Here is a 27300-nt window from a genome sequence, read left to right as displayed (position 1 = left end):
GCCACTGACCGCCTCCTCCCTTTCCCCTTCCCTTCCCCCTCTCCCCGCCTCTCTTCGGCTCTGGGTCCGCCACGCCGGACCCGCTCTCCCCGCGCTGCACTGGGTCGGACGCCAGGTCTGCGCGCCGCGGCTGAGCGCCCACTCGCCTTGCGGAAAGAGCCGCGGAGGGACCAGCGGGGGCGGCGGCGGGAGAGCTCGGCGGGAGCCAGAGGAGGTGGCAGTCGGGAGCCAAACCATAAGGAGACTGGGAAGCAGAAGCTCGCAGCTCTGAGGCGCGCACTCCCTTGGCAAGGGATGGGTCCCGGGGCGGCCCAGCCTCTGTCCGGCCCGCCGGGCAGAGACTGAATTGCGGTTCCCCATCGTCCTGTGGACAGCGGGGTAGAAGGAGGCACGGACAGATCACCAGTAGCCTCCCGGCGGGACCTCGCGTCCTGAGCCCCCCGCGCAGCGCCCCCCGCCGGAGCCGCGCCGGGCAAGCCGGCGAGGGAGCTGGGCTGATTGGCGGCCGCCGGCGGCCGGGGGAGGGGGCGCCGCGCGGGGCCATGGCAGGCTCGGAGGCGTCCTAGCCCGAGCTGGAGCCGGATCCGAGCCCACGCTGCCACCACCGCCGCCTCTCCGCGCCCGGGCCCCCGCCGCCGCCGCGCCCCCCGCGGGAGATGGAACAGCGGAACCGGCTCGGCGCCCTCGGATACCTGCCGCCGCTGCTGCTGCACGCCCTGCTGCTCTTCGTGGCCGACGGTGAGCGCGGGAACTTTGCTGCCGCGGGGGGCTCAGGGGATCCTTGCTGGGGCCGCCAGAGCCAGCCTGTCCCGGTCGCCAAGGAGCAGGAGGAAGAAGAGAAGGGGACGGCTTCACGGTCTCCAACAATCCCGGTGTTCAGCCCGGGCCCAGAGGGGCAGGGGGAGGAGAGCGGCGAAGGGTCGCCGCAGCTGCGGCGCTCGAGCCGGGGTCATTCGGAGCCGGACCCGTGCTCGGGCTGCGGAGAGGCGGCTCGTGGGGAGCGGGAGTCGGCGCGCCCCAGCCTGGCTCCGGCAGTGCGGCTGGGCGCCGGGTAGAAGCGTAAGCCGCCCCTGCTGCCCCGCCCGATCCTGAGGGAAGCAGCCTGCAGCGGTAGCTGGTCTCTGCTAGGGCCCGGCAGCTGCTCGACCGAACTTTGCTAGAGCCTGGGCCACGCTTGTGGCTTGGGGGTGGCAAGCACAAGGCCGGCGAGCCGGGGACGCACCGTCTCGCTTAGGGTTGCCCCAGGCCCCCGCCCCACAGCTGGTCACGCCTCTCTCTTCCCCCGCCCCCAGCTACATTTACCGAAGTCCCCAAAGATGTGACAGTACGGGAGGGAGACGACATCGAAATGCCCTGCGCGTTCCGGGCTAGCGGAGCCACCTCGTATTCGCTGGAGATTCAGTGGTGGTACCTCAAGGAGCCGCCCCGGGAGCTGCTGCACGAGCTGGCGCTCAGCGTGCCCGGCGCCCGGAGCAAGGTAACCCGCCGCCCACGCGGCGCCGGCGTTCTCTCGGCTCAGGCCGGGGCGGCTGGGGTAATCCTGGCAGAAAAGGCAGGGCGCGCACTGGTGGAGCAGCCCATCTCCCACCTTCCCCATCCCCACAGTATCTTCAACAGCAGCAATCGTTACCCACAAATCCTGGTAATCCTTCTCCTTTCCCTTAAAACCTCCTGAACTGCAGCCTGCCGCTAAAAAGCAACACCTCATCCAGTTCGACTGCTCTTGCTTGCTGGCTGCGGGCACCGGAGTCAGATGGGTGCTGCTGGGTCCTGAAGGAAGACCACTTGGTAGGGCCAGGCTTTCCCGGCCCTCTGCTACTCCGAGGTCCCCGGGGCACAGGGCCAAGGAGTTAAGCTCCTCTTGGCTGGGTTCCAGAGTCCCGCAGTGCACCTCAGGATCGGAGGGAAGGCTCCCACTGTCAGTAGGCCTCTTAAACCAGTCTCTTACGTACACTCGAACACACACACACATACACACAGCTGCCCTCTACCCAAGGTCCCACCCAGAGTTACTGCTCACGTCTGTCCCGTCCAGATACACCGGCCCCTCCATCCAGCTTTCCACGGGGTTTAGGGAAACACTGCAGGGAATGAAGATGCTCCAGGGAGGGTGATGAGCCTTTCTTCCTACCCTGCTGGCAATCCAGCCTTTCCTCTTTGGCCAGCAGGTGTGCTAGGGCAGCCCCTCCTGGGTCAGGCACCATGCTTCCTTCAGGGTAAAACTCCAGGAGATCCTGATGTCCTTCGTGCCCTCAGCCCCGGCCACTTCCCGAGCGGTTTCGAATCCTAGCCCGCCCGCAGAGAGTCCCCTTGCCGGAGGCGTATCTGAGTTCCCCGGAGCCTGAAGGCCGAGAGCCTAATGTGTCTCTCTCCCTCTTTGCATTTTAGGTAACAAATAAGGATGCAACTAAAATCAGCGTAAGTGTGGAGCCCAGCGCGGGCCGCGGGAGACCCCTTCTGGCCGCTTCGCGCCCCACATCTTCCTCCCTTTTAGAAAGGCTCAGCGGCCGCCGCCGCGGTGTAGGGCCTTACTCGCAGCCCTGCACAGTCGGCTGCTTGGCAGGTCGGGGGGCCATCTGTCGCCGCTAGAGGAATCGGGTTCGCTTTTGTGTAAATCAAGGGTCCCAGGCCTGAATCTCCTTTCTCCGTTCGGTGCTCACCTGTAAAACTCTCCTTCGGCCGGCCGGCGCGTTCAGGCCCCTGCGCATCCGCTTGCCTCTGTTCTGCTGGCATGTCTCCCAGCAACTGGAGCGCGCTGCTCCTTGCGCTAGCAGCGACCTGTGCTCCGACTGTGGGCCCACCCCTCCTCCACACACATACACACACCCGGCGCCCAGGTGGCGCCTTCCGCCGCAGCCCTCTCCTCTGCCTGGGGTCCGGGTCCCGTGCCCGGCGCAGTGGGCTCCTTGTGGAAGAAGGTGTGGGGCGGGGGTTGGCGAAGCTGAGAGGCGCTGGGGTCGTGGGGCTTGGGAGGAGACGCGTCTACGCTTCCCCAGCTGGAGCATGGAAGTATCGGGGTCTGGAGACCACCAGGGCCTCATAGAGCTCTAGGTTCCGAGGTGAGGGCCCCAGAGCGGTTGCTTGCCCATGTCTCCTCCAGGACGCTGGGGAGGAGAGCTTGGTCGGGAGCTTCAGGCTGCCGCGCTGAAAAGCAGACTGCGAAGTAGCAAAGCTCTGGGGGCCCAACAGCAACCTCAGCGTCGCCTCCTTGGGAGGGTGGAGGGTTAGCTGTAAAGGGCTGGGGGGGGGGCAAGTTTTTATGTGTACTGAGAGCAGAGTGGCTGTCCTTCCGGCACTACCCAGGCCCTCCGAAATCCAGAGTAAAGGAACATTGGTGTGAGTAGATGTGGAGGGCTGGGCTTAAGGCCCTGCAGCAAAGAGGGTGGTTAGCCACAGGAGGCCGAGCCTGAGACTTCTCCAAGATGCAGGAGGGAGGAAGGACGGGTAGGTTCTGCAGCTCTGAAGGTCAGAAGCATAGTTTGGCAGGAGGATGCAACGTGATGAATTCGGTTAAGATGATGGGGACACGATGCAATGGGTAGGACCATCCAAGATCCAATCAGGATTGGGAGCCCCAGGCCACTGGGGAGCCACGGAATGAAAGGAAAACCGGGTCGCGACAGGCAAACCTGCGTCCAGAGGTGTTGGGGTGCTGTGGCATGGGGGCGCAATGGCAGAGCTGGGCGCAGGTGCCCTTCGCCGGCAGGGAGAGCGCGTCGCGGACCTGTCCATCCCGGCCTTCTGACCCCAGCCCCTGCTGTCTTGCAGACCGTGCGCGTCCAGGGCAATGACATCTCGCACAGGCTGCGGTTGTCAGCTGTGCGGCGGCAGGACGAGGGCGTGTACGAATGCCGCGTGTCCGACTACAGCGACGACGACACGCAGGAGCACAAGGCCCAGGCGCTGCTGCGCGTGCTCTCGCGCTTCGCGCCGCCCAACATGCAGGCCGCCGAGGCCGTGTCCCACATTCAGAGCAGCGGTCCGCGTCGCCACGGCCCCGCCAGCGCTGCCAACGCCAACAACTTGGGTGCCACCGGCGCCGCAGGCCGAGCCACCTCCGACCCCGGCCACGGCGACAAAAGCCCGCCTCCGGGGAGTCCTCCTGCCGCCCCAGGTCCCGGAGTCCCAGAGGCGGCCGCTGCCTCTGCGGCCCACGCAGCCGCCACCACTGTCGCGGCTGCGGCCGCTGCTTCGTCAGCGTCACCGCCACTGGGCCAGGCGGTCCTTCTGCGCCAGAGGCACGGCTCAGGTAAGAGCGTGTGCAGAGAGGGGGGCGCGCTCGAACGGGGGCTGCGGGGACAGGGTCCTGAGTGGCTCTGGCCAGAGAGGCAGCCCTGCTCTGGCACTTGGCGTTTGCCTAGTGGTGGTAGTTCACGTGGGTGCGTGCGCCTGGGGCAAGTTTTCTGCAGCCTTGCTTGGGTTCTCTTCTTGTTGTTTCCTGTTTATTGCTGGTTGCTTCGAAGCTTTCAAGACTTGTATTTAGGAAGGGGGGAGGGGCGGCCTTGCCCCAAATTCTGGGTAAGAGTAGGCAAGCGGCTCCAGTGTGAGGACCCCTCTCATGATGAGTTTGGAGAACTGGACCTTTTTCTCCTGGGGTCCTTAGAGTCTAGAGGGTGGGGCACTAGCATCCAGAGTGGAAGGAGGTGGTTACCACTCAGGCATCGTGAGTCTGGATGCTGATTGACTGATGGAACAGACAGAATTTGTCCAAGGCTGTGTGGTTGGGCCTGGCTGAGTAGCCTCTGCTCTCTTTGGTTAAGTCCGGAATGGTCCTAGGCACAGGCTGTGCTATAAATAGTCCCCTTTGGGCCCTCTTGGGGGATGGGGAAGTAAGGATAGAGCTTTGTCATTGCTAGGAGAGCACCCACATGTTAAGGCCTGCTTTCCTAGGGAGCCAAAAGGGCTGGGGGAGATGGAAGGTGGGCAGGCAGAGGGGAGTCAGAGAGCAGGAAAACATACTGACTGCCAGGGCAGGCAGCTCTGGGGCAGAGTACGTATCATTCTTGGAAGATTGAGAAAATAGCCACTGAAATCACTTTGGTAAGGGTTAATTCTCTCAGAGAAAATCTGCTGTAGAGACTGGCAAGGCAGGTTTTTAAGGCCCAGGACTAGAAGTGGTATATATTACCTTCACCCTCACCTTTTGGCCAGAACTAAGCCACTTGGTGCCCCATAGATGCAAGGTTAGCTTAGGAGCTGTTTTTGACCTCCTCTCTTCTGGGTAGAAGGAGAGCATAAATCCTGGGGGGACTTAGCCATCTCTCTTTAGCACACAGTAGGTGTGCTGGAAAAGTAGTTACTGACTTACAATTGGCTTAGTTGCATGATTTAAAAAAAAAAAAATCACCTCTGCTTCACTCTTATGGGATGTTCTACAGACCATGAGTGGAGTGGCAAAGCAAAGGATTTGGAAAGCAGAAGCCCAGATGTGAGTTGTGCTTCCACGGCTTACTAGCTGTATGACTTAAGCAAGTGGCTTAACATGTCTGAACATATTTCTTCATCTGTAAAATAGAATGGTATTCCCTGATCTCAGAGGGAGCTCAGTATGGAGATTTCTATGTAAATGTTTGTTGTCATCACCTTGGTCATTACCTGCTCTGGCCAGAGAGGAGGGGATGGGGGAGATAAGGCTGAGTAGTTGGCAGTTGGAGACCAAGCTGCTGAGGGCCTTGAATGCCCAGCAGATCCAACAGAGACTTTGGTCAAGGCTTTGGTCAAGGAAGTATTATATGAAAGAGATCTTTGAGAATAAACTTGGTAGTGCTCACAAAAGGTGTTAATGAGACCAAGGCTATGGGCTCATTCCTGCTTGAATCTCCCTGTCCGCCTGGCCAGAACCTTGACACCTTGAGCAGAACCAAGGCTGATCGGACTATGCCCCGCATTGCTAGTCAGATATTCAGTCTCTGGGCTGGCCACAAGGGGGCTCTAGGGCAACTCATCCCAACAGGGAACCTGTCTGTGGAGGGTGGCACAGATAGTAAGTACCCTTCTTTCTGGGAGATCTGGGGGTCCTCACATCAGTTCAGTTCTGATGGCACAGTGTCCAGGACCTCCCAGCAGGTGGGGCCTTGGGCATCTGCCAGTCACAGGGCAGTATTTTAATGCCCACACAGATCAGGGCAGCAGCCCAGGCTGGGGTTCCTCTGCCCTCCCATGGAGTGGCTTGTAGTGTGCATTTCCCTCCAAAAAGCACAGCCAGTTGGGCTCCCATCAAGGCAGGGAAGGCTCCCATCAGGCCCTGGCAGGGAAGTGCCACCAGGTTGGGGGTATGGTGGCCCCTAATGTCTCTGTCACCCCAAAACTGTTGCCAGCTCCTGAATAGGCCAGGAACCATGTAGACACATCTCAGAAGGAACCCCAGGTTTCTTTCCAACTCCCATTCAGAAAGCCAGAAGGTGGGCCTTCTGCCAAAAGACCAGAAAGCCTACATCTTCCTGTCTCCAGGTGAAGGTCTTGGGAGAATCGCGATGCAGTGGGCACCTCTGGAGATATGCGCATGGAGAAATGGGTTAGCTGACTTCTAACCCACAAACATACCTGAATTACTTTGATCCCAAGGAGGGACCCATGCTGTCTTAAATGTCCCATCCTGCCCACCACCCGAAGCCACCCAGGCTGGGGCTGTCGATGGGGCAAAGTCTGAAGACTACCTTTTGGTGGCAGGCATTAATAACCTTTCTGCAAGGCTGTGTTGTTGAGCCGTGTGTAGTCCTGCTGAGCCTCCCTGGGGTGCAGCAGGCCAGCCAATCACCCAGAGCTGCCAGCAGCATGAGCCGGAGAGGGAGCCTGAGACAGCAACCTCAGGCTTGGCCTTCCCTGCTCAGTTCTTAGCAGCCTAGAGGGCAGGGGACCAGGCAGGACCGCTGCCACCTGGTTCACAAGCAAGGTGATAGACTCTGTTGACAGAGTCTATCAGTCAGGGTGCTTGGCTAAGCAAATGGCACATTCAAACAGGGTCACGGGGGAGAGGCGATGAGAGTAGTGTTTGAAGGTGTGGACAGGGTTAGGGCAGCCAGAGAAGGGTGAGTGCCAGTCCCCAGGGCTAGTGGCAGTGGGAGCCATTAGCACCTCTAATGGCAAAGCGGGAGTGATTAGTATAACCCAGAGGGGCGCACCAGATGGAGTGACCTGCCTGACAGGAGCTGTGGCCTTGGTACGATGGCCCAGCAAGGACCTCAACTTCCTCCTGCCCTCCAGTTCCCGTCAGGGCCTCCTACTGGCCAAACCCCCCTAAAGCAGAGGCAAGGGTGCTGGCTGATGCAGCCTATACGGACCAGTGCCCAGAGGCTCAGAGCAGAGTGGAAAAAGGTGGACTGGGGTGGGGGGGGGGGTGAGGAACAGAGGGAATAACCTGACTCTCAGAGAGCGGAAGATAGGTTCCACCCTAGCTCCAAGACAAACCCAAAGGTCATCCCAGGCCGGGTCAAGTGCTCACTCTGGCTGTTTCAGAATGGCAGCCTCAGTGGTGGTCCCAATCCACCTCCCCAGACGGTCACCAGTTAAGTGATTACTCCTGGAAGAAAGTCAGAAGAAGTCCCAGACAGTACTGTGGTACTCTGTTATTCAAGCAAGCTACTTTGGTGATGACAGAGAAGGGGTGGGGTCGGGGGGGTGGGTACTGACCTGAATCCCTCAGCCTTCAGCTTCTGCACAGCCAGGCCAGGAAACCCTTCCTGTGCCCCACTTGCACCCAACACAGCCAAATACATATTTGTACTAAAAGTTTATGTGCAAAAACTCATTCATTTCACGTCCCATTTGTCAAGAGACGTTTTGATATTTGTGCTTAAAAATAACATGGGCTGGATTAGCACAGCAGAGCTGGCACAGGAGACCAGGCCCCTTCCTAGCCACGTTCTCATAAATCTGGCTCCTGATTAATCTGAACACTGACCTATTTTATATGAACACTTTGTTGCTGATTGCCATTTCTAGAAAAAAAGAGAGGGCAAGAGAAAGAGAGAAAACAAAACAGAGTACCTTCCAGACAAACCCTTCTAATCCGGAAAGGCACCACAGTGAAGCTAAGTGTGGCCTCAGAAGAATACAGTTAGCAACTGAATGGCTTGCATGTTGGCAAGAGGATCCCCTCTGCAAGGACCTGGGGCTCAGATCTTGTGGTATGTGAACCTCTAATTAGCCTCAAGGCTCCAGCTCCAAGGAGAGGTGCCCTGGCCCCTACAGAGAACCGGCTGATGTGGCAAACTCCTGCCTGGTGCCCACACGGAGAACTGGCTCTCAATATTTCATTTCCTAATGAGAGAAAGACAGCCAAGGCCATGGGTGTGCTGGCTTTAAAGAGGCTCTTACTGCTGGGAGCCATCAAGGGGAGCATCCTTGGGTGTCTCCATGGCAACCGTAAACCATGACTGAAGGGGGCTGTGGACAAGGTGAAGGCATTCACTCTCAACCCATGCCCCCGTGGCTGACAAAGCTGGCGGAAATGGTGCCAGCATGACCTGGGACAATCTCCACAGAGCTGGGAAAGTCTCCAACTAGGCCAGCAGGGCCAGGCGGCAGTCACCCAGTGTTCCCATCTCCCTGGACCCACGAGGACCCAAAAACAATTGGCTTAAATAAACAATCCACTCTTCCCCCAAGCTCCGATGTGACACGAGGATCATAATTAAAGAGAAAATAAATCTGGCACAATTTGTCCCAGAGAAGAGAGGGAGAGGCTCCCTGGGTATCCTGAAAGAGAAAATTAAAGGATTTCACAAAGAAAATGGCTGAGCCTCACAGCTGGCGAGAGATGCCTGCATCATCCCTGACAGCAGCAAATGTGTGTGATTATTGGCTGCATGGCGTCCTCTCCCTCATCAGCCTGTCATGTGATTGCCATGAGTGGGAACTGGCAAGGCCAGCCATGGGCCCAGCTCAAGAGTGGCAAGGGCGCCCATGTATGTCCAGGATAAAGCTGTCTGTGTCAGTGGGAGTCCCAGGAGGGGCTAGCCCTACTCCAGCTAAGGCAATCAGAGGAGGCTCCTGTAGACAGTGTGCGATTTCTGACTTGAAGGGGCACCTGGGGCTTTGTCCTCCTGCTTAGGTAAGCCCTGCGGAAGCTTCTGGAGGCCTCACCTCCCTCCCTGTCCTGTACCACACAAATAGAGAAAGTCACACCAAATGGAATGTCATTTGTCCAGTCGTTAGCCAGCTCACTGCGTGGCCATTCTCTCCTCAGAAGAGAGACCCCAAATTGAGGGTAAAATGGCTACACTGTGGATTTAATGGTGATAAATAATACTTACCTTTTACTGAGCACTGATTATGTGCCACACGCACATATCACAGATTTCCCTCCTTTTTGCCATTCTCCATATCTCCACCTGCCTCACTTCATCTCACAGTCCGTCCCCAGGGCCCAGACCCTTTCCCCAGCTGGAGTGGCAGCCCCCATGAGAAAAGCCGAGAGCCGGCCTTTCTAAATGTCACTGGGAGCCAAACCCACCACGGAGCTTCTCATTAAATACGCCAGGCGCACATTTTTAGAGCTCTGAATATTAAGGATTCCCCAAGCATCTGTGGGGATAAATGAGGTCAAGTGCTTTTGTAATACGATATTGATTAGTTCTGCCCCATGTGGACCAAGGCAAGGGCTTGGCTGTGGTCTAAACCCCTGAGCTTTATGGGAGAAGGCAGCTTGGTTTTAGCACATCTTTGCAGCACAGGAGAAAAAAAAGTATTATCTTTTCTATTCCCCCATGCTTTGCTGACTATCACCAGGCATCTCTCAGAAACTCACACCCGAAGCGTGAGAAGCTTCCCTTTGTCTTATGTAAGGGCTGCAGGAAAGTTTAAGACGACCAGCAAACAGGCCCAGCGCCTGTAACTGCTGATCCCTACCTGTTCTTAAAGGGTGACAAACTCCTTCCCTGGGGTGGGGCTTCTGGGGAAATTAACCTGCTTGTCAGTGGCTTTGGTGCTCTTGGGGAAGGTGTACTATAAATACTAAGATAACTTATCCAATTTGTCCTGCTCTGGGCTCAGGCTAGCTGCTATTGTGCAGTGAGTCATGGAAGCGGCCGCTGGAGGGGCTCAGCAGCAGCCCCTCAGTAGCCGGTGAGACCTGTACCCTCCATGAGATGGCCCTTGAGATGCAGGTCTTGTGAAGTCCTGTGTTGGCAATCCCAGGGGAGGCCGTTTCTAGAAATTATTGGTTGTTCTGTTCTGCATTACCACCCCCCTGGGCTGAAACATCAAAGCTACTTTGGACTGGCTTCTGGTGTTTATGGTTCAAGTGGAATGTTGAGGGGAGGGGGGAGCTCTGTCTATACAAAATAGAGCCAAAGTGGACATTACAAAAGCTTTCTCCCCACTTATAATCCACCCACACTTAGCTACCCCTGGGGGCTCTGTTCTGTCCAGCTCAGAAGTGACCACCTTGCCAGAAGGGCTGCCATGGGGAACAGACCACTGGTGTCTGTGGAGGCCACCTGTACACAGGGCACCTCCTGAGTGCACCTGCTGGACACCCAGTGCCCATTAAGGGATGAGCCCAAGGGGAAGGGCCTGGGTGAGGTCAGTTCTTTCAGGAGCAACCTGAGAGACAGGTTATGGTGGAAGAGACAAAGTATAAACCAGAAAGAGGTTGAGAACAATTCAGGAGGAAGTTATCCTCACCACCTTTTCCAGACATTTCTTTCTTCCTCCTGACATTTCAAATGCTCCTCACTGTTCAGCTACCTGGTTCATAATTAAGCCAGGGTTGGGTGACATAACATTCTCCCTACTTCTGGGCCCTATAGAGCTCTGACTGCCCAGATATCAAAGTATGTGCCTTATCCTTCTTAACCTTTGTAAGTCCTGTGCTTCCCATTCTCTGCATGAGTCCAACCACTTGCATTCAAATCCTGATCCACGCACCCCACATGTGATTTCTGTATCTGTTCTCATCTGGATGGCACCCATACCCATGCCAGAGAACAAGTGACAGCATCAGAGGAGATAATCCACAGAAAGAGTTGAGCTTCAGGAGACCTAGCACCTAGAAAATGCTCAATAGATGTTGCTTCTTGTTCTCTGCATTATTTGCAAGAATGGAATTGACTGTCCGGGATCATTTCATGGTGCTCCTATCTGAGACCTCACTCCGAGACATTTCTCCCTCTGCACATTCTGTGAACATCATGGAGCTAAAGGTGATGGAAGGAAGCTGATGAACTAGCTTCAGAACAGAGAGTGCCTTCAGATTGCAAATGGCTCAGCAGGTTGCTATTTTTGTCCTTCTCTCTCTGTGCCACTTCGAGGGGGGAGGGTAGGAAATGGGGAGGATGCCACGTCCTCGTCCTTGCCTGGCTGTGGCTATTTTCCATGAGTTTGGAGCTCCTTGGTGAGCAAGGACAGGTTCATCATGGCTTCTCACGTCCAGCCCCGAAGTTACACCACCACATTTGCACACCTGCCTGTAGGCCTCATTGTGCACCTGTGTTATGCCTGGTCTTGCTTCACTGTTCTATAGGTTGTTGGCAGCAGGGAGGCCATTGTGATGGGAAGAGGGGGGCCCTTTAGTGGCTAGAAAGCCAAGTTCTGAGGAGAGGCTGGTGTTTGTATCACAGGACGAGAGCCTCTCCACAGGAGAAGGGAACAGAAGGAACAACCCCCTCAGTGGCAGTCAACTAGCCAAAGAGCCTCCAAAGCAGGCCTGGGCTGGAGAGGAGGTGCCCCATGTCCTCCTCACTGGGACTCTTACCAGTAGAGGTAGAGGAGGTTTTGTGGGCAAGCCCAGTGCCTCACAGGGATGGGCCTATGAAGTGATGGGGATTGGGGCCACTGTCATAGGCTTGGGCATGCCCGGGCTCTTCCATGCGAGGGCTTGCATTTGTTTTTCCTATTCATGCCCTACCCAAATGCCCTCCCTGTGGCTCACAGTGCCTGCTGCCTGCCAACAAAGGGGTACTCAAGGATCAGTGAGGAGAAGGTAGGACAAAGACCACCAGAAGGAGGTGCTGGGAGCATAGTAGGCTGCTTGCAGGGCCAGAAGACCAGGACCGCTCCTGGCCTGCCCCACGTGAGCCTGCCTCCCACCAGCACAGGGAGCCTACACAGGTTCACCAGAAAGGAGGCCCACTCACTCTTACTGGCTGTCGCCAGAGACAGAGAGCCCCTTACTCTGCTGATCCCTGGCCCCCTGCCATCAGCTCTCCTCAGGAGGATGTCAGTTTTCCTTAAGCCAGGAAAGCCCAGCTGCAACATTAGTCCCCTTATAGCAACTTTTATTACAATTGATTCTCATACAAATGCCACTTGGCCCAGATGAAGGATCTTTTATAAACCCGGGGAGGGAGAGCTGATATCATGTCATGGCTCATTCTGAGCTAGGGTGGGGGTTCTTGGCCAACTATATCTGGTATGGCCAGAGCCAAGGGGCAGAGGTCTTCCCAGAGCATTAGGTAGACTCAGCCCCCACCTCAGGAAGAAGCTCACAGTCTCACCATGGCAGTCAGAATAAGCAAGAAGTGCTCTGAGAATGAATTCAGGGCTTAGCTGGGGCACAAGAAGGACTCAGAAAAGGTGGCACCAGTGGAGATCACTTCACAGAAGGGAGGAAAGCTTTGCTGACCCTGCAGCCAAAGGGGTCTCATCCACCCTGAGTACCCAGAAGGGATCCACTTCTGTCTCAGGGCCCCCAACATTTCCTTCCCTGTCATGGAGTCAGTGCCTAGCTGATTACCCCATCCAGACTGATGCCCCGGGGAGACAGGCCCAGTTCCTTCTCATATCTGTATCCTCCCTACTCCATGTTCATTGGGCCTGGCACTAGTTCATTCATTCATTCATTCATTCATTCAACAAATGTCAAATTGGGCATCTTTTATGTGCAGGAACTAGGCATGGATGACACAATGTGAATAAGACCTACAAGGTCCTCAGAGTCTGATAGAAGGAGAAACAGACATTGATCAAATAGTCACATGGCAAGTGGAAATTTATACCCATGGCTGGTTACTCTAAAGGAGAGACCCATGGGTCTCTAAGGAGCTAAGAATAGGGGGACTTGACTCAGGGAAGGGTCCTTGAGGGAGTGACACTTGAGCCATAATCTGAAAGATGGTTAAGAGTAAAGAGAGAGTGTAAAGGGAGTGGGTAGAGCCTTCCAGGAAGAGGGGGTGGCATGTGCAAAGATCCTGTGGCAGGAGGGAGCAGGGGAGTACAAAGGCCTGACAAAAAGTTACTATGGTTGGGGCAGCAAAGCAAGAAAAGGAACAGAGGGAAATTTATTTTTTTAATGCCTTAAGCAAGATACAACACCCAGTACTCATCCCAACAGGTGCCTTTCTCAATGCCCATCACCCACTTTCCCCTCCCCCCACCCCCCATTGACCCTCAGTTTAATCTCAGCATTTAAGAGTCTCTTGTGGTTTGCCTCCTTCCCTCTCTGTAACTTTTTTTTTCTCCCTTCCCCTCCCCCCTGGTCTTCTGTTGGGTTTCTCAGGATCCACATATGAGTGAAAACATATGGTATCTGTCTTTCTCTGCCTGACTTATTTCACTTAGCATAACACTCTCCAGTTCCATCCACGTTGCTACAAAAGGCCATATTTCATTCTTTCTCATTGCCAAGTAGTATTCCATTGTATATATAAACCACATCTTTATCCATTCATCAGTTGATGGACACTTAGGTTCTTTCCATAATTTGGCTATTGTTGGAAGTGCTGCTATAAACATTGGGGTACAACTGCCCCTATGCATCAGCATTTCTGTATTCCTTGGGTAAATTCTTAGCAGTGCTATTGCTGGGTCATAGGGTAGATCTATTTTTAATTTTTTTGAGAAACCTCCACACTGTTTTCCAGAGCGGCTGCACCAGTTTGCATTCCCACCAACAGTGCAAGAGGGTTGGGAAATTTAAGTAAAGAGTAGTTCAGAGCTCAAACTCCATAAGGCCTTATGATAGAGATGGGAGCTTTGGCTTTGTCCTAAGGCAACAGCATGGGGAACAAGTGGGTGGCGGGGCATGATGTTTTTGGAACTGATATTCTGGCTGCAGTGTGAAGATTAGAGAAGTGGGGACAGAGTGGATGTGAAGAAACCACTGTAGAGGCAGTGATCCTGCTAAGAGATGACAGGTTTTGGACTACCTGTTTGGATAGATAGGCAGATAGGTAGATAAACAAGTAGCTGGTGTCTGAGTTAAGGGAAAGATGTGAATGGATGGATGAGAGTGTAGGGGATGAGTGGAAGGAAGGATGAGTGAACGTGTGGATGGGTGGATGGAGGGAAGGACACGTGGACATGTGGATGAATGGATAGAAGGATTTATGGATGTGAGAATGGATAGAAGAATGAGTAGATGGGATGGATAGAAGGATGAGTGGATATATGGATGGATGGAAGGATGAGTGGAGGTTTGGGTGGGTGGATGGAAGGATGACCGGATGTAAGATTGGATGTAAGGATGAGTGAAGGTGTGGGTGGATGGAGGGATCAGTGGATGGATGAATGGATAGGTGGGTGGGTGGGTGGATGGATGGATGGATGGATGGAAGGATGAGTGGATGGGTGGGTCGATGGAAGGATGGAAGGATGGGTGGATGAGTGGAAGTGTGGATGGAGGGATCAGTGGGTGGATGGATGGATGGATGGGTAGGTGGATGAGTGGGTGGATGGGTAGATGGAAGGGTGAATGAGGTGTGGATGGGTGGAAGGAAGAATGTGAATGGGTGAGTGAATGGGTGAGTGGGGGGATGGAAGGAAGAGTGGATACGTGGTTGAAACAGGAATGGGAAGATGGGTCCATGTGGGAGACAAGTTGGGTATTGCAGGATGAATGGGCTTGGGGCTGCAGACATGCCCAGTGTTGGCATTCCCCACATGTTACACTGCATACTCAGTCCATATCTTCTAGGATAGAGGCCACGGGGAGAAAGGTCCCAGGTGGTGGCATGGCACAAACTGACTAGGCCCAGAATTCCATGCCAGCCCTTGCTTCTCTCTGCAGTCCCCAGACCATAGTAAGATGGGTGGGGTGAGTAGACACAGCTAGTCCCCAGCCTGCTCCAGCTCCCCCAACACCTCAGCCTTTACAAGGCACCAGCATCACTCCCAGTGAAGGACATGAGCAGGGGCCTTTCCATATGCTGAACTCTGGTTTCTCTGGTGAATGCAGCCTGACCAAGACTTGCTGAATATTGTCCATGTAAAAGTTACCGTGGATACATTTTTTCAAGCATCTAAAAAATCAAATCTCCAGGTGGGCAGATGAATAACTGTATTCGCATTAAAGACTAATGTAACAAAAAATACACAAGGCAATAATTCATAATGCATGCTAGTCTACAGAGTCATATTTTAATGCGTGACATATCCTGGGCAGCTCCTCTGTGCTAATTTTATTTAATGAGCACATGTTCTAGAATTTTCAGAGCACTATCCCTGGGCAATTAAAATGTGTTAACCTTTTCAGTTAAATCGTGTTCTAAAGAAAAGTCCTCAGCATGAAACAGAAAGAAATATCTAGGCACCATGGAGGCAGAGCCTAGAGGAAAGGATTGCTATTGTGTCCCAGCCGTGCCAGACTCAGGGGCCTCCAGGCCTTCCTCCCTGGCCCTCAGGCCTCCTGTCTATCACTCCTCCTCATCTTGGCCAGGCCCACCTCCATGGAGCAGGGCGAGAAGGCTGAGGCAAGGACCCACACACTGAACAGCCTTCACTGAACCAGCATTGAGTGAGTGCCCAACATTTGCGTGAGCCAGGGGATGTGAGGCAGACTCTGTGTCAAGGGACATGAAGGCTATGGAGGGGACATGAGGGATTTAAAAAGGCCAGGATGCCCCCAAAGAGGGGCAGGTCCACTCATTTGAAGCCCATTCCCTATCTGTGTAATGGGCACACTAGTACCCCAGCATCCACAGGTCTGTGAGTTTCAGACCTGAGCCTCTGGTGAATGGTTCGCCCTACCCCCAGCTTCAAACAGAGCTGTTCTGTTTTTCTAATGATTTGAAATATCAGGCTTCCATGCAGCAATTAGCTTAAAATGGAGGTTCCACTGTTTTAGAAGATTTGAAAGCAACTGATATAGTCCATATATATATATATATATATATATATATATATACACATATATATGTAAGTATATAAATTATATAGAGTATACAAATATGTTTATGTGTGTGTATGTGTGTGTGTATGCCACCTTCTAAGAAAAGAATTTGAAGTGGCTTTCAAAGCTGCATGTGACCTAATAGAACAGAATTTTTTTAATGAAGAAATCGGAATACAGGGAAAATGAATGTGAAATGGTGAAACTAGTTTGAGGAAAAGTTGGACAAAGAGATGTGTGCACACAGTCTCGGGCAGTTGAAAGGTCAGATCAGGGTGATAGCGATGGGCCTCCAGCACCACCTTGTATTTGAAGATGAAAAATGAGATTCCAAGCATGAAGCATCTGGTGGATGTCTGGTGCATCGTGGCTGCTTAGACTAGCTGGGGACACCTAAGAAGGACTCCCATTCATTCATTTGATGAATATTTTATGTGTGGGACGCGCACAAGGTGGTGGGAGAGAGGAGTCAAAAGGTAGACCTTCCATGGCCACCAAACACAGCTGGGAAGGATCAGAACTTGCTGTAAAGCCCATAGGATGCAGGGAGCCTCCAGCTGGAGTCTGGGGGATGCAGTGTCTGAGGGAGGCCTGGGGGTGCAGAGGAGGCAGACAGGTGACACGGGGTGAGCAGCACGGATGATGGTGGGGCTGTAAGGGAGGGGTGAAGTTGCAAGGTGGTCTGGGGTGGGGCCAGGAGTTAGGTCTTCAACCTGGGATGGAGCCCCTGGAGGATTGGGGGGCATCATGTGTTTGCACATGATGTGTTTTTGTGTTTGCAAAGGGCACTGTGGCCTCTTTCTGGGTAGGGACCTGTCTGCTTAGAGCTAGTGGATGTGGGTCAAGAACGTGGCCCTGTCATGAGAGAGCTGATGTGAAGGGAGGGTAAAAGGACCAGAAAAGGTGGGCCAGGGCGGAGAAGTGCACAGAGTGAGAACTGTTTTGGAAGCCACCTTGTAAGTGGCTCTGGGCTGGGCTGGCAGGGAAGGGTGGGTTGGCTGTGGGCAGCCAGAGGAGACAGGATAGGGCTGACTAGTGAAGTGGACAGCATGAGTGGCTTCCATGCAGCATCCCAGTGTACTGGGGCTGAGGGCATCTGAAGCATCGTGGAAGCAGGGGAGGCAGAAATGACCCTGGGTTGGGGTCAGGAAGAGCCTCGAGCAGGCTAAGGAATCTAGGTTCGATTCACAGGTACCAGGGAGTCACTGCAGATTAACTTCTGTATCTGTACTGCCTACTAGCTGTGCAACTTTAGGGAAGCCACTTAACTTCTCTGGGTCTCGCCTGTGAGAAGGGAGTGGCTTCTACCTCCTAAGTCCACTGAGAGGGTGAAGGGAGAGAATTTTCTTGGCACTGAGAACCCAGAATCATGTGCCTGTTAGCATCCTACAGTCTCAGAGCTCAGAGAATCTGGATGGGCAGTGGGGGATCCCGCTGAGACCTGGACCCAGCACTGAGAGAGGCCCCCCACCACCCCCGCATGGGGAGAACCCTGATGCTTACTGTGGTCTGGGCTACCCCTAGCCCTACCAATGCCAGCCTCCTGACCACACAGAAAGACCTGTTTACCATTTTCATTAAGCGACACCATTAAAGGATAATTTGAGGCAAGATCTAATTTCAAAAGAAATAGAAGCTGGAAAGGCATTCACAACAAAGTTGGCTGCATTAAAAAGCTATTACGAAGGTTAAAATACAGAAAAACATCTCATCCCCCATGAGGTCTCCCTTGGAAGCAGCCTAGAGCTGGGGTCAAGCCAAGGCATCGGGGAAAGGGTCTGGCTCTTTGGTCCCGAGAGGTGGCGTATGTGGTGGGTAGGTGTGTGGACGGCAGACACACTGTCTGAGTTCAAGTCCGGGCTCTGCCATTTCTCTTAGTGTGGCCTTGGTAGGGCCAGGTTTAGCAAATAAAAATATAGGACCCCCAGTTCAATTTGCATTTCAGATAAACAAGAGGTAGCATTTTAGGTTAAGTAGGACCCGTGCAGTATTTGAGATATACATGTACTTAAAATTATCCATGGTTTACCTGAAATTCAAATTGAACTGGTGTCCTGTATTTTCTCTGGCAACCCTAGGCCTTGAGTATTTTGCTTCACATCTCTGGACCTCAGTTTTCTCACCTGTAGAGTAGGAATAAAAGAGTGACTCCTACAGTTATGAGGATTGTATTTGATGTAATATACCTGTGACAGTGCCTGTGTGAACAAGAGCTAGCCAGCTTCGCTGTAGTCATCCTGAAGCTGATCACCTCTACCTGCTTGAGCCTGGCTGGGTCTGCCCCCTGCCATGCACTCCCCACTGCTGGTCATCTGCTCCAGCATCAGATCCATTCCCTGCTGGGGGTGGGGCTGCTTGCTGGGGGCAGAGGAGAGGAGGAGGTCTGAGGCCAGCCCTCTGGTGCTTGGGCTTCCAGAAAGGTGGTGGGGTAGGACATGTTGTAAGAAAGGCATTTATGGAAGTGGGGGGAGAAGGGGAGAAGACAAAGGGCCACATGAACAGCACAGACATTTGTCCCAAACCCTCTGTGCCTAGGTGCTCAGGGAGGGCTTCCTGGAGGAGGTAGTGCTTGTGCCAGGCTTGAGGCAGAGGTCAGAACTAGACAAAGGACAAGGAGGTTCTGCAGGTGAGCCCAGAGTCTGCTGTAGGCACTCACCAGGAACAGTGGACTGGAGTGCAGGTCAGCTGGCCGGGCACAGCAAAGGCGAGGTTGTTTGGGAGTGTCACAGAGAAGTCCTAGCTGTGGCACTGAGCCGGAGGCTCTTTCTCCTGTGGGTAGAGGGGCCACATCGAGGTTATGCACCTCAGGGAGAGTTCTTGGGTGTGTCTGAAGGAGGGGGGTGAGCAGTGGGTGTTGTGGAGACAAGAAGATGCTTTAGGAGGTCACTCGGGCCATGGCAAGGAAGAGAAGGCACAGCAAGCAAGGCTAAAATGAGTGTCCCACACCTGCCCCTGCCCCCCTTCACCCCAGGGAGTGCCCAGGCTCCCCTCACTGCCTAGACACTGAGGCTACCGGAGGACAGCTTGTGTTTGAACCCAGGACCTGGGCAGGCCAGGACAGCAGGGTGGATCAACACGGGACCAACGGACCCACGTCCCATCTGCTCTCCTACATCTCTTCATCCACACTCAGCTTTCCTTCCAAACGTCTCTGTTTCCTTTAAAGCCCAACGGCACTGGTTGCGCCTAGTTTTTGCCCTAGTTACCAGCACACGTTAATTTTATGGCAGAAATTAATTCTGTCCAATTCTGTTAGTGCCCGGTTATTCCTTGCTGACTCCCTTTGAATAAATATCCATGAAGAGGCTTTAATTAAAACGTCAACAAGGGAAGCAGCCTCCTTGCAAGGCAGCATCTTCCCGCTCAGCTGTGGCCGGGCTGCCCGGCCTGCTCGCCACGGCATCCAGGGGAGGTAGAGAGCCATGGGGAGGTGGGCGCAGCGGCCAGGGGGAAACCTGGAGCGTCAGAGCAGGGAGAGCCAGCTTCACACAGTGCTGTACGAACCAAGACGGGACCCTGGCCAGGCCTCCTGGATGCTACAGCAGAGGCTCAGAGGCTGCAAACTCAGGCCCCACCGAGCGCCAGGCAGGGTGGTGGAGAGGAATGAGACTGGCTGGACAAAGGAAGCCCCAACTGTTTGAGGGCCAAGAAGGGAACTAGCAGCCACCCTGGGCCCATTTGGGGGTCAGGAGCAAGCAAGGAGCAGCAGATTCCTGCCAGAAGAGGAGCCCGCTACTGGTCATGTATCTTGGAGGAAACCGTGCCCAGGGTTACCTGAATCTGTGCTTTCAGGTAAAAGTCTCTGAGTTTTACATGTTGGATTATAATTTATAATTTTTTAAGTTTTTGTTTATTTATTTTGAGAGAGAGAGAGAAAGAGGCTAGGGGCAGAAAGATAGGGAGAGAGAGAATCCCAAGCAGGCTCCACACTGTTCAGCGCAGAGCCTGATGCGGGGATCAAACTCACAAACCGTGAGATCATGACCTGAGCTGAAATCAAGAGTCAGACACTTAACCCACTGAGCCACCCAGGTGCCCCTATAATTCATAATTTTTATTTTAAAAAAATTTTAATGTCTATTATTTTTGAAAGAGAGAGAGAGACAGAGCGTGAGCAGGGGAGGGGCAGAGAGAGATGGAGACAGAATCCAAAGCAGGCTCCAGGCTCCGAGCTGTCAGCACAGAACCCAATGCGGGGCTTGAGCCCATGAAGGGAGATCTGAGCCCATGAGATCATGATCTGAGCCGAAGTCTGACGCTTAACCGATTGAGCCACCCAAGCGCCCCAATTTGTAATGTTTGAAACTGTGTGTACCAAGTCAGACCCCTCTGCAGACAAGACTGAGCCTCCAGTGGCCATTTTCCTTTCCTCCCCTTTTCCTTGCTGTTGCCCCTGGGCTCTGCAGGAGATGGTGATTTGTAGCCAGTGAGGCAGGGCTGGAGAAGGGGGTAGGGTGAAGAAGAGGGAGAGGCCAGCCCCCAGAAGTGCCCCCGACCCTGCCCTCAGCTCTGGCCTGGTGCTTCCAGATCACGGGCATCTCCACCATGGCCAGGGTGACTCCTACATGCCCTCTCTGCTTGACTCCACAAACCCCTCTAAACCCAGAGAGAAGCCTCTTGCACCCTGGCACTGGGTTGCTCTAAGAGGGTGTCCTCTCCTTCAACTGGGGGCTGGCCCTCTGCTGTGGGTCCAGGATGGGCAGGGCACTGATGGGAATGGGAGCGAGGACCAGTCCAGACACGCCTCCATCCCATGTCTAAGCGCATGTCCGAGGCCAGCCCATGAAGGTTGCTGCCTCTTGGGGGCCAGCCGTCTTCTCTCACTTTGAGGCAGAGCAAAAGGGCAAAGGCCCAGCACTGAGCATTGGCCTTGACAGGGGTCTTATCCAGGGCACTCACTTGACCCTACCTTTTCTAGCCTAGAAGCCTATATTTAAGAGATGTGTTGTGACAGCATGAAATGCAGAATATTCATGTGGCCTTGCTCTGTGTGACATGGAGGGGACTGTCCCCAAGATCCCCATCACAGTCTTTATGTCAGGATACCCATGCTTACTGGTGGGATGGCTCTGTCCACAGAGACTGGACTAGTTCTCTGGCTGCTGTAGTCAGCTTCTGAATGTTCTAGTGCAATTCTGGACAGGGAAAGGCCAGGCATCACGCTGTGGCCAGAGTGAACCTCCAACTTAGCCCAGGATCTGTTTCTGTAGGTAGAGCTAGGCCTCCAATGTATCTGAATTTTATTTACTCTTTACAAACTTGAACCAAATTTTAGTTTTCAAGCTATAGCATAAACAAACACAAAAACAGCCCCTGAACAACCCTGGACTCCGAGGGGCACTGTTTACAAAGCTCTGACCCAGGCAACCCCTCCAATACAGCAAGCAGATCGTCAGCAGGCCCCTAGCTCCCTCCTGCCCGCGGCCAGCATGACAGGGGCTACAGACCACAGCAGGGCAGACGTCACCCCCGAAGCCAGGGAACCATCTGTGACCCTGGGAAGGACAAGCAGGGCACATGGAGGGAAGACAGTGGCTTCCCTGGCTAGTGTCCCCACTGGTCAGCTGGGGAGCAGCTCACCATGCTCCTGATGCCCACGGAGCAGGGCGGTCCCCTCAGTGCACCCACGCCTGTGGGAGTCTGAGACAGAGTGGGAGTGGGCAGCTGCTTCCCCTGCAGGCACTGCCCCACCAGGAACCTGACTCATGGGCTTAGCCTCCAGCCAGTGCAGGCAAGGGTCCCAGAGGATGACCCAAGCAAAACCTCCTCCTTCACTTTTATCACCAGGCCTCAAAGCTTCTGTGTTGTTCTCTGACAGGGCTTTTGGCATTCTGCCATTGCCGTGTAAATGGAAAAGTGGGATTTCCCAGTCAGAAGCAGCTTGGCTGGTGCCTTTGCGGTGCCCATGGGGGCTGAGTGCCCCCACTGTTTTCTTTGGGAGCCTCTTAAATGGCTCCAGCAGGTGTCTTATCCTGTTCACCATTTCAATGATAAAAGCTAATATTCGCAGAGCCAAAGCAGCTTTGATTTCTTTAAGAATGATTAGCAAAATGATGATCCTTGTTAAATCAAAGAATGAATCAGCCACTATTCCATCAGAGGGCTTCCCTCACCTCTGATTTTCCAGCCTGATTTCAAGCAGCCTGATTTTCCAGCTTAATCATGACAAATAAACTTCTGCGTGTTCCAGTGCTATTCCTGGTGCTCTTAGGAAGGGAGGAAATAGATACAGAGACTGTTAGCATCCAGACACAGCAGCCTCATAGGAACAGAGCCATCCCCACACTGCAGAGGCCAAGATAGGAGCTCCTACCTCAGCTGAGCCAAAGGCATCCTCCTGGCCCTGGAGGGTCCAGGTGAGCCCCAGACAATAGCGGGAAGTCCTGCCTCACTCCACTCCAGGAAAGCAAAGACAGGGACTGAGGCAGCAGACGCTGGGGGCGGTGAAGGGAGACCGGCAGCCATGTCCTAAACAGTTGTCGATCTTGGAAAACTTTCCTCTTGAGGGAAGGACAACCCCCCATATTATATTTTCTCCAACGCTTTTCAGAGAGGTAGTTATGTTACCCTTCTCAATTGTATCTATTTTCAGAGCAGCTGACTCTGTTTATGTAATTGTGTAACAGAAGACGCTCAAATTCGGTGGCTTTGGTATGACACGAGAACAATTTATTTAGCTCATGATCCTGTGGATCAGTCGGGAAACTCCTCTGCCAGTCTCTTGTGGACTCATTCCTGCTCACATGGACAGCTGCCCTTTCAGCTGAGGACTGATTGGGCTAGAGGGAGTCCAGCTGGGACGTGTCATGGCTTTTATCCTGCAGCAGGCTGGCCCAGTCTTGTTCATAGGCAGTGGGTTACAAGAGGCACAGAGGAAGGGCAAGCCTCAGTGGACAAGCACTTAAAAAAAATTTTTTTTTAACGTTTATTCATTTCTGAGAGACAGAGACAGAGCATAAGCGGGGAAGGGGCAGAGAGAGGGAGACACAGAATCCGAAGGGGGCTCCAGGCTCCGAGCTGTCAGCACAGAGCCCATCGCAGGGCTTGAACTCACCAACTGTGAGATCATGACCTGAGCAAAGTCAGACGCTCACCGACTAAGCCACCTAGGCACCCCTAGACAAGCACTTTTTTAAGGCTTTGCTTACTTCACATTTGATAATATTCATTGGCCAAAGCAAGTCATGTGACCAAGCCCAGCATCTCGGAGGGGTGGGGGGGACGCACTATCACAGGGTGTGGATGCTGGGATCTAAGAGGTGAGGGGGGAAGGAGATTGTGGCCATTTTTGCAATCTACCACTGTGATCTTGCTTGATCTGGACCCCAACCTGGAAAGACATGCCAAGCACATGTTAATTTTACAGAGCCATGCATATGCGCATCCCCATTCTATAGAGTGGGTGGCCCAATGCCCAGAGAGGTAAAGGGTGTTGCCCCAGGTCACACAGCTGGCTTGCTTGAAAGCTTCTCTCCCAGGTGCCAGCCTGCTGCCCCTGACCACCTCTCTTGGCCCCCTTTGTGGTGACGCTGGGCCAGGGAGTAGATGAGGTGCCACCCAGGAGCCAAACCCTGGCTGAGCCCCCACAGACATCCACCAGCAGAGACACCACAGACTCTGGTGTCTGCCCTCCACAGGCTCTGGTCTCCAGGAGCCACCACTTCAGCCGCTGGCCCCTGCTGCTCCCACTCTGGCCCAAAACAGAGTGGCAGGCTGCTTGTTTTAACCCGGGGTCTTTGGAAAGTCTTGTGCAATTTTAAAACTTTTCAATGTGAGTAGGTGACATTGTGACAGCGGGAAAGGCCAGTCAGCAGTCTCTGGAGGCAAATTAAAATGTCTCCTCACATCTCCTCTGTCCCCAGTTCCACAGGCAACACTTCCCTTGCCCAGCTCGAGAGCCCAATTGCCGTTCGTCCTGCCCCCGCGTGTCTTGAGGCTCCGTGTTTTACTGCACACGGACATCTGCTTTCCAGGGCCTCGTGTGGCTGTTTCTATCCTGCCTGCACCTGCCTGCGTGTTGGGTTTGCAGGAGCGTGAAGTTCTGAGCCAGGAGATCTGAAGGCCAATGGGCCCAGTCTGGGCACACAAGCCCTGTGTGGCCAGGAGGCAGCGTTCTGCCAGCAGCACCGCTGGTTTCCGTGTACCTGAGCCCAGGCACCTGGCCATCCATCAACACACCCGTCACCACGTCCACCCTCATTCTTCCCAGTGATGGGTGGCAGTGAAAGCAGCAGAGGAGGAGGACCTGAGTCTTGGGAGTGATGACCACACCCTGGTCCTTTCCACGGATGGATGGCAAGGGGCAGAATGTCAGTTCCTGCCAGGCTGCAAGCAGGGCCAGGAGGGACAACCGTGTAAAAAATTAGTGTCTGAAGAGGAAGGTTAGCACACCTGGATTTGTCCTGTCCTTGTGCTTCTCCACGGGGTCTCAGACCATGCATGGAAACAAGTAATGGTGGGCGAGATGTGCACTGTAGACAGCTCCCACCCCCTTTTCATTCAGATGTTTGAACCCAGCCTGTGTTTCCCAAATTGGGCACATAGAATCTCGGAGTCTCCAGCAGGAATGGCCCCTGGATCATTATCCTACCCTGTCCTTTCACAAAGGGACACTAAGGCCCAGGACACAGTTATTGCCAGAACAAGATGGATTTGGGATTGGGGGAAACACCTTAGATAGAAGATTAATGGCTCTTCCAACTGGAGAGAGGGGGAGGTCATGGGTTCAGGCCCAGCCTGGTCAGGAAAGCCAGAAACCCGGCCTGCCTGGCTGCAGCGCCCGTGGGCAGATAAGCAGAGGCAGCCACGGCCTCTGTACCATCTGCTTGGCACAGGGAAGGGCCTCCTGCCTCTCTCCATCCAGGCACAGAGCTCCAGCCCAGCTGGCTGGCTGAAGTGAAGGGAGGAGAGAGGCCTCCAGATGGTACAAGTGAGCAGGGTAGGGCTAGAAACTGTTTACATTAATGCAGTCTGACCCTAAGCAGGGTGGCAGTGGCAGTGACGTCATCCCCACGGTTTGGGTAGCACTTCTTCCCTGGCTCCTCTCAGGACCCCTGGAGCATCCCACCTTCCAGGGAAAAGCCTGTGATTCACGGGTAGGCTTTCCTCCAGTTGCACCGAAGGTCTTCCACTAGACGCAGACCCCAATGACAGATGGGCAAGAAACCAGGCAGGCAGCCCAGGGGAGGCAGGATGAAGGCACACGTTACAGTTCCAGTGGTGGGCCAGGGGCCCAAGTTAAGCAAATGGAAGTGACCTCACTAGAACAGTGCAAGGGTCACTCCTCCAGGAACCTAGGAACCAGGAACCCCTCACCTCCATCAACCAATGATTTCTGAGTTCCCCACTTTGACCCTAAGGTAGGATAGACCAACAGGGCATGAAAACAAGACTCACAGAAATATCAGGATGCCTAAGACGGCATCTGTGAATACTAAGCTGTGTAGTTCAGGCAGGGGTTGGAAGGTTTGGAGTTGTGTGCAATCACGGAGTATCCTTGGAGGAGAGGGGAAGCTGGGCCTTTGATGCGGAAGGCACTTTCCAGTATAGTTCTGGGGAGAGTAGGGGGTTGGTGATTGGCATATTGCCTTCTTATTCAGCTCAAATAACAACTGGGACTTTAGAATTGCAATTGTGATCTAGCACACATGGCTTTAGGCTAGGGGTACCTGGTGTCTAACCACAGTAGGCTCCTAAAACGTGTGGTCTGTAAATAACAAACAGCAAAATGCTTCATCGTTGTGCAGAAGTGCCACTAGGCACCAGCTGAGTACTGAGGTCAAGATGTCCAAGTTGGAGGAAGTCTCATTCTCCCGGGTTTGCCCATGGCCACTAGGTTCTCGTGAATCCGGCATTGACCGTGCCCATTTTCTCGCCCCCTGCAGGCACTGGCCGTAGCTCCGCCACAGACCCACTCTTGTCCCTGCTCCTGCTGGCTCTGCATAAGCTCCTTCGCCTGCTGGTGGGGCACTGACACACACAGCCATCCCCCCGCACCTCAGCCCGCCCACACGGCCTGCCCAGACCCGGCGTGAGGCTCGCGTCACCAGATGGACACAGAGAGACTGAGAAGCATGACCAAGTCCATGTGGAAAATAAATAAATCCTATTTTTGGGGAAGTTACACAAATGTAGAACACCTAAAATAATGCATCTAGTTTCCAAATAAGATGGAATTTGGACCATGCGGTATGCATGGGATCAGTGATTTCGCTACTTCAATGTATTTTTCTTTTCTAAACTTTTCCTCCAAGTGTTCATTTTGCACGAACTGTTGAGCAGTTATCTTTAGGATACTATGTAAAAATGTTGGGTCAAAGCCTTTCTGACAAAGCAAAATATTTTTAGTAGATTATTGTGTTTAGGGATTTTTTTATTTACTTTTTTCTTTAGGGGCTTTCCTTTTTTTTATTAAAGTAAATTATTTCTTTTGAGACATTTTGATTAAAAAAAGATACATCTTATCATAATTAAAATTCACTGTCAATAATATTTATTTTTAAATAAAGATTGGAAACAAGGTCAGACACTTGTTTATAAACTGTATTGTATATTGCTGAATAACAGTTGAATAAAAAACAACTTTGAAATAACCTCTCTGCAGGCATGTATGAATGTTAAGCCCGGATGCCATGACCTCCTGTTCTTTGACGCCAGCTGCACCCTTGGCTGGATACAGCCCAGGCTGGAGGACAGCCCCGGGCACCTGGCCAAGGCCGCACAGAGCAGACGGGAATGCTTTCCCAGCCTCCACTAGGGACAGGGGACCTCATGAAGCCAGAAGTCAGAGGAACCTCCAGCCTGGGTTTGGAAGGAAAGAAGGTCGCTGGGAAGGGGTGTGATATAAATCAAGAACCACTTTTTCCCTCTTGGTTTAAAGTAATTGTGCAATGCATTTGCCCACGTGGAGATGACAATGACACAGCCAGGTATACTCACGGTTACTGGATTCACTGCTAGTTTGAGGAGGAAATTTGGGGAGGTGAAACAGCTCACACCCTCTCTTCATGCATGAAGAGATGGCTTTGAACCTCTGAAATACATGTGTATGGGCAGGCGACACAGATCTTAAAGAAATAGACGTGACTCGGGGGCTGTTATTCCTTCCATGATAGGATCGCATTAAACTGCCAGGACCCATTGGATTTGTTCATCCAGCCAGTTTTTACACAAGTGTGTTTGTCCTTGATGTTGCTCATCTTCCCGCATTCTGTGGCAGGTGGAGCCGTGTACCCAGCTCTGGCCAGTGAGTG

General features: G+C 53.5%; 1 protein-coding gene across 2 annotated transcripts; it reads left to right on the top strand.

Annotated features, from left to right (window-relative positions):
• Positions 1-115: 115 nt before the first annotated feature.
• On the top strand, positions 116-26641 carry VSTM2B (V-set and transmembrane domain containing 2B). Of its 2 annotated transcripts, XM_058707170.1 has the most exons (5): positions 116-738; positions 1293-1477; positions 2389-2418; positions 3769-4249; positions 25933-26641. In XM_058707170.1, the coding sequence occupies exons 1-5, from the start codon at positions 657-659 to the stop codon at positions 26019-26021; spliced, it is 867 nt and encodes a 288-aa protein (XP_058563153.1). In that variant the 5' UTR covers positions 116-656; the 3' UTR covers positions 26022-26641. The 2 variants fall into 2 exon arrangements, with proteins under 2 accessions (XP_058563153.1, XP_058563154.1); XM_058707171.1 differs by lacking the exon at positions 2389-2418 and having other exon boundaries at positions 376-738.
• The last annotated feature ends 659 nt before the right edge of the window (positions 26642-27300 follow it).

The sequence above is a fragment of the Neofelis nebulosa genome, chromosome 17 (assembly GCF_028018385.1).
Source record: "Neofelis nebulosa isolate mNeoNeb1 chromosome 17, mNeoNeb1.pri, whole genome shotgun sequence".
NCBI classification, from domain to species: domain Eukaryota; kingdom Metazoa; phylum Chordata; class Mammalia; order Carnivora; family Felidae; genus Neofelis; species Neofelis nebulosa.
This window is presented reverse-complemented; position numbering and strand designations above follow the sequence as displayed.

Coding starts and splice junctions, on each gene's coding strand:
- VSTM2B (XM_058707170.1), top strand. CDS start 657: ATGGAACAGCGGAACCGGCTCGGCGCCCTCGGATACCTGCCGCCGCTG. Junction 739..1,292: donor GCTGCTCTTCGTGGCCGACG/GTGAGCGCGGGA, acceptor CCCCGCCCCCAG/CTACATTTACCGAAGTCCCC. Junction 1,478..2,388: donor TGCCCGGCGCCCGGAGCAAG/GTAACCCGCCGC, acceptor TTTGCATTTTAG/GTAACAAATAAGGATGCAAC.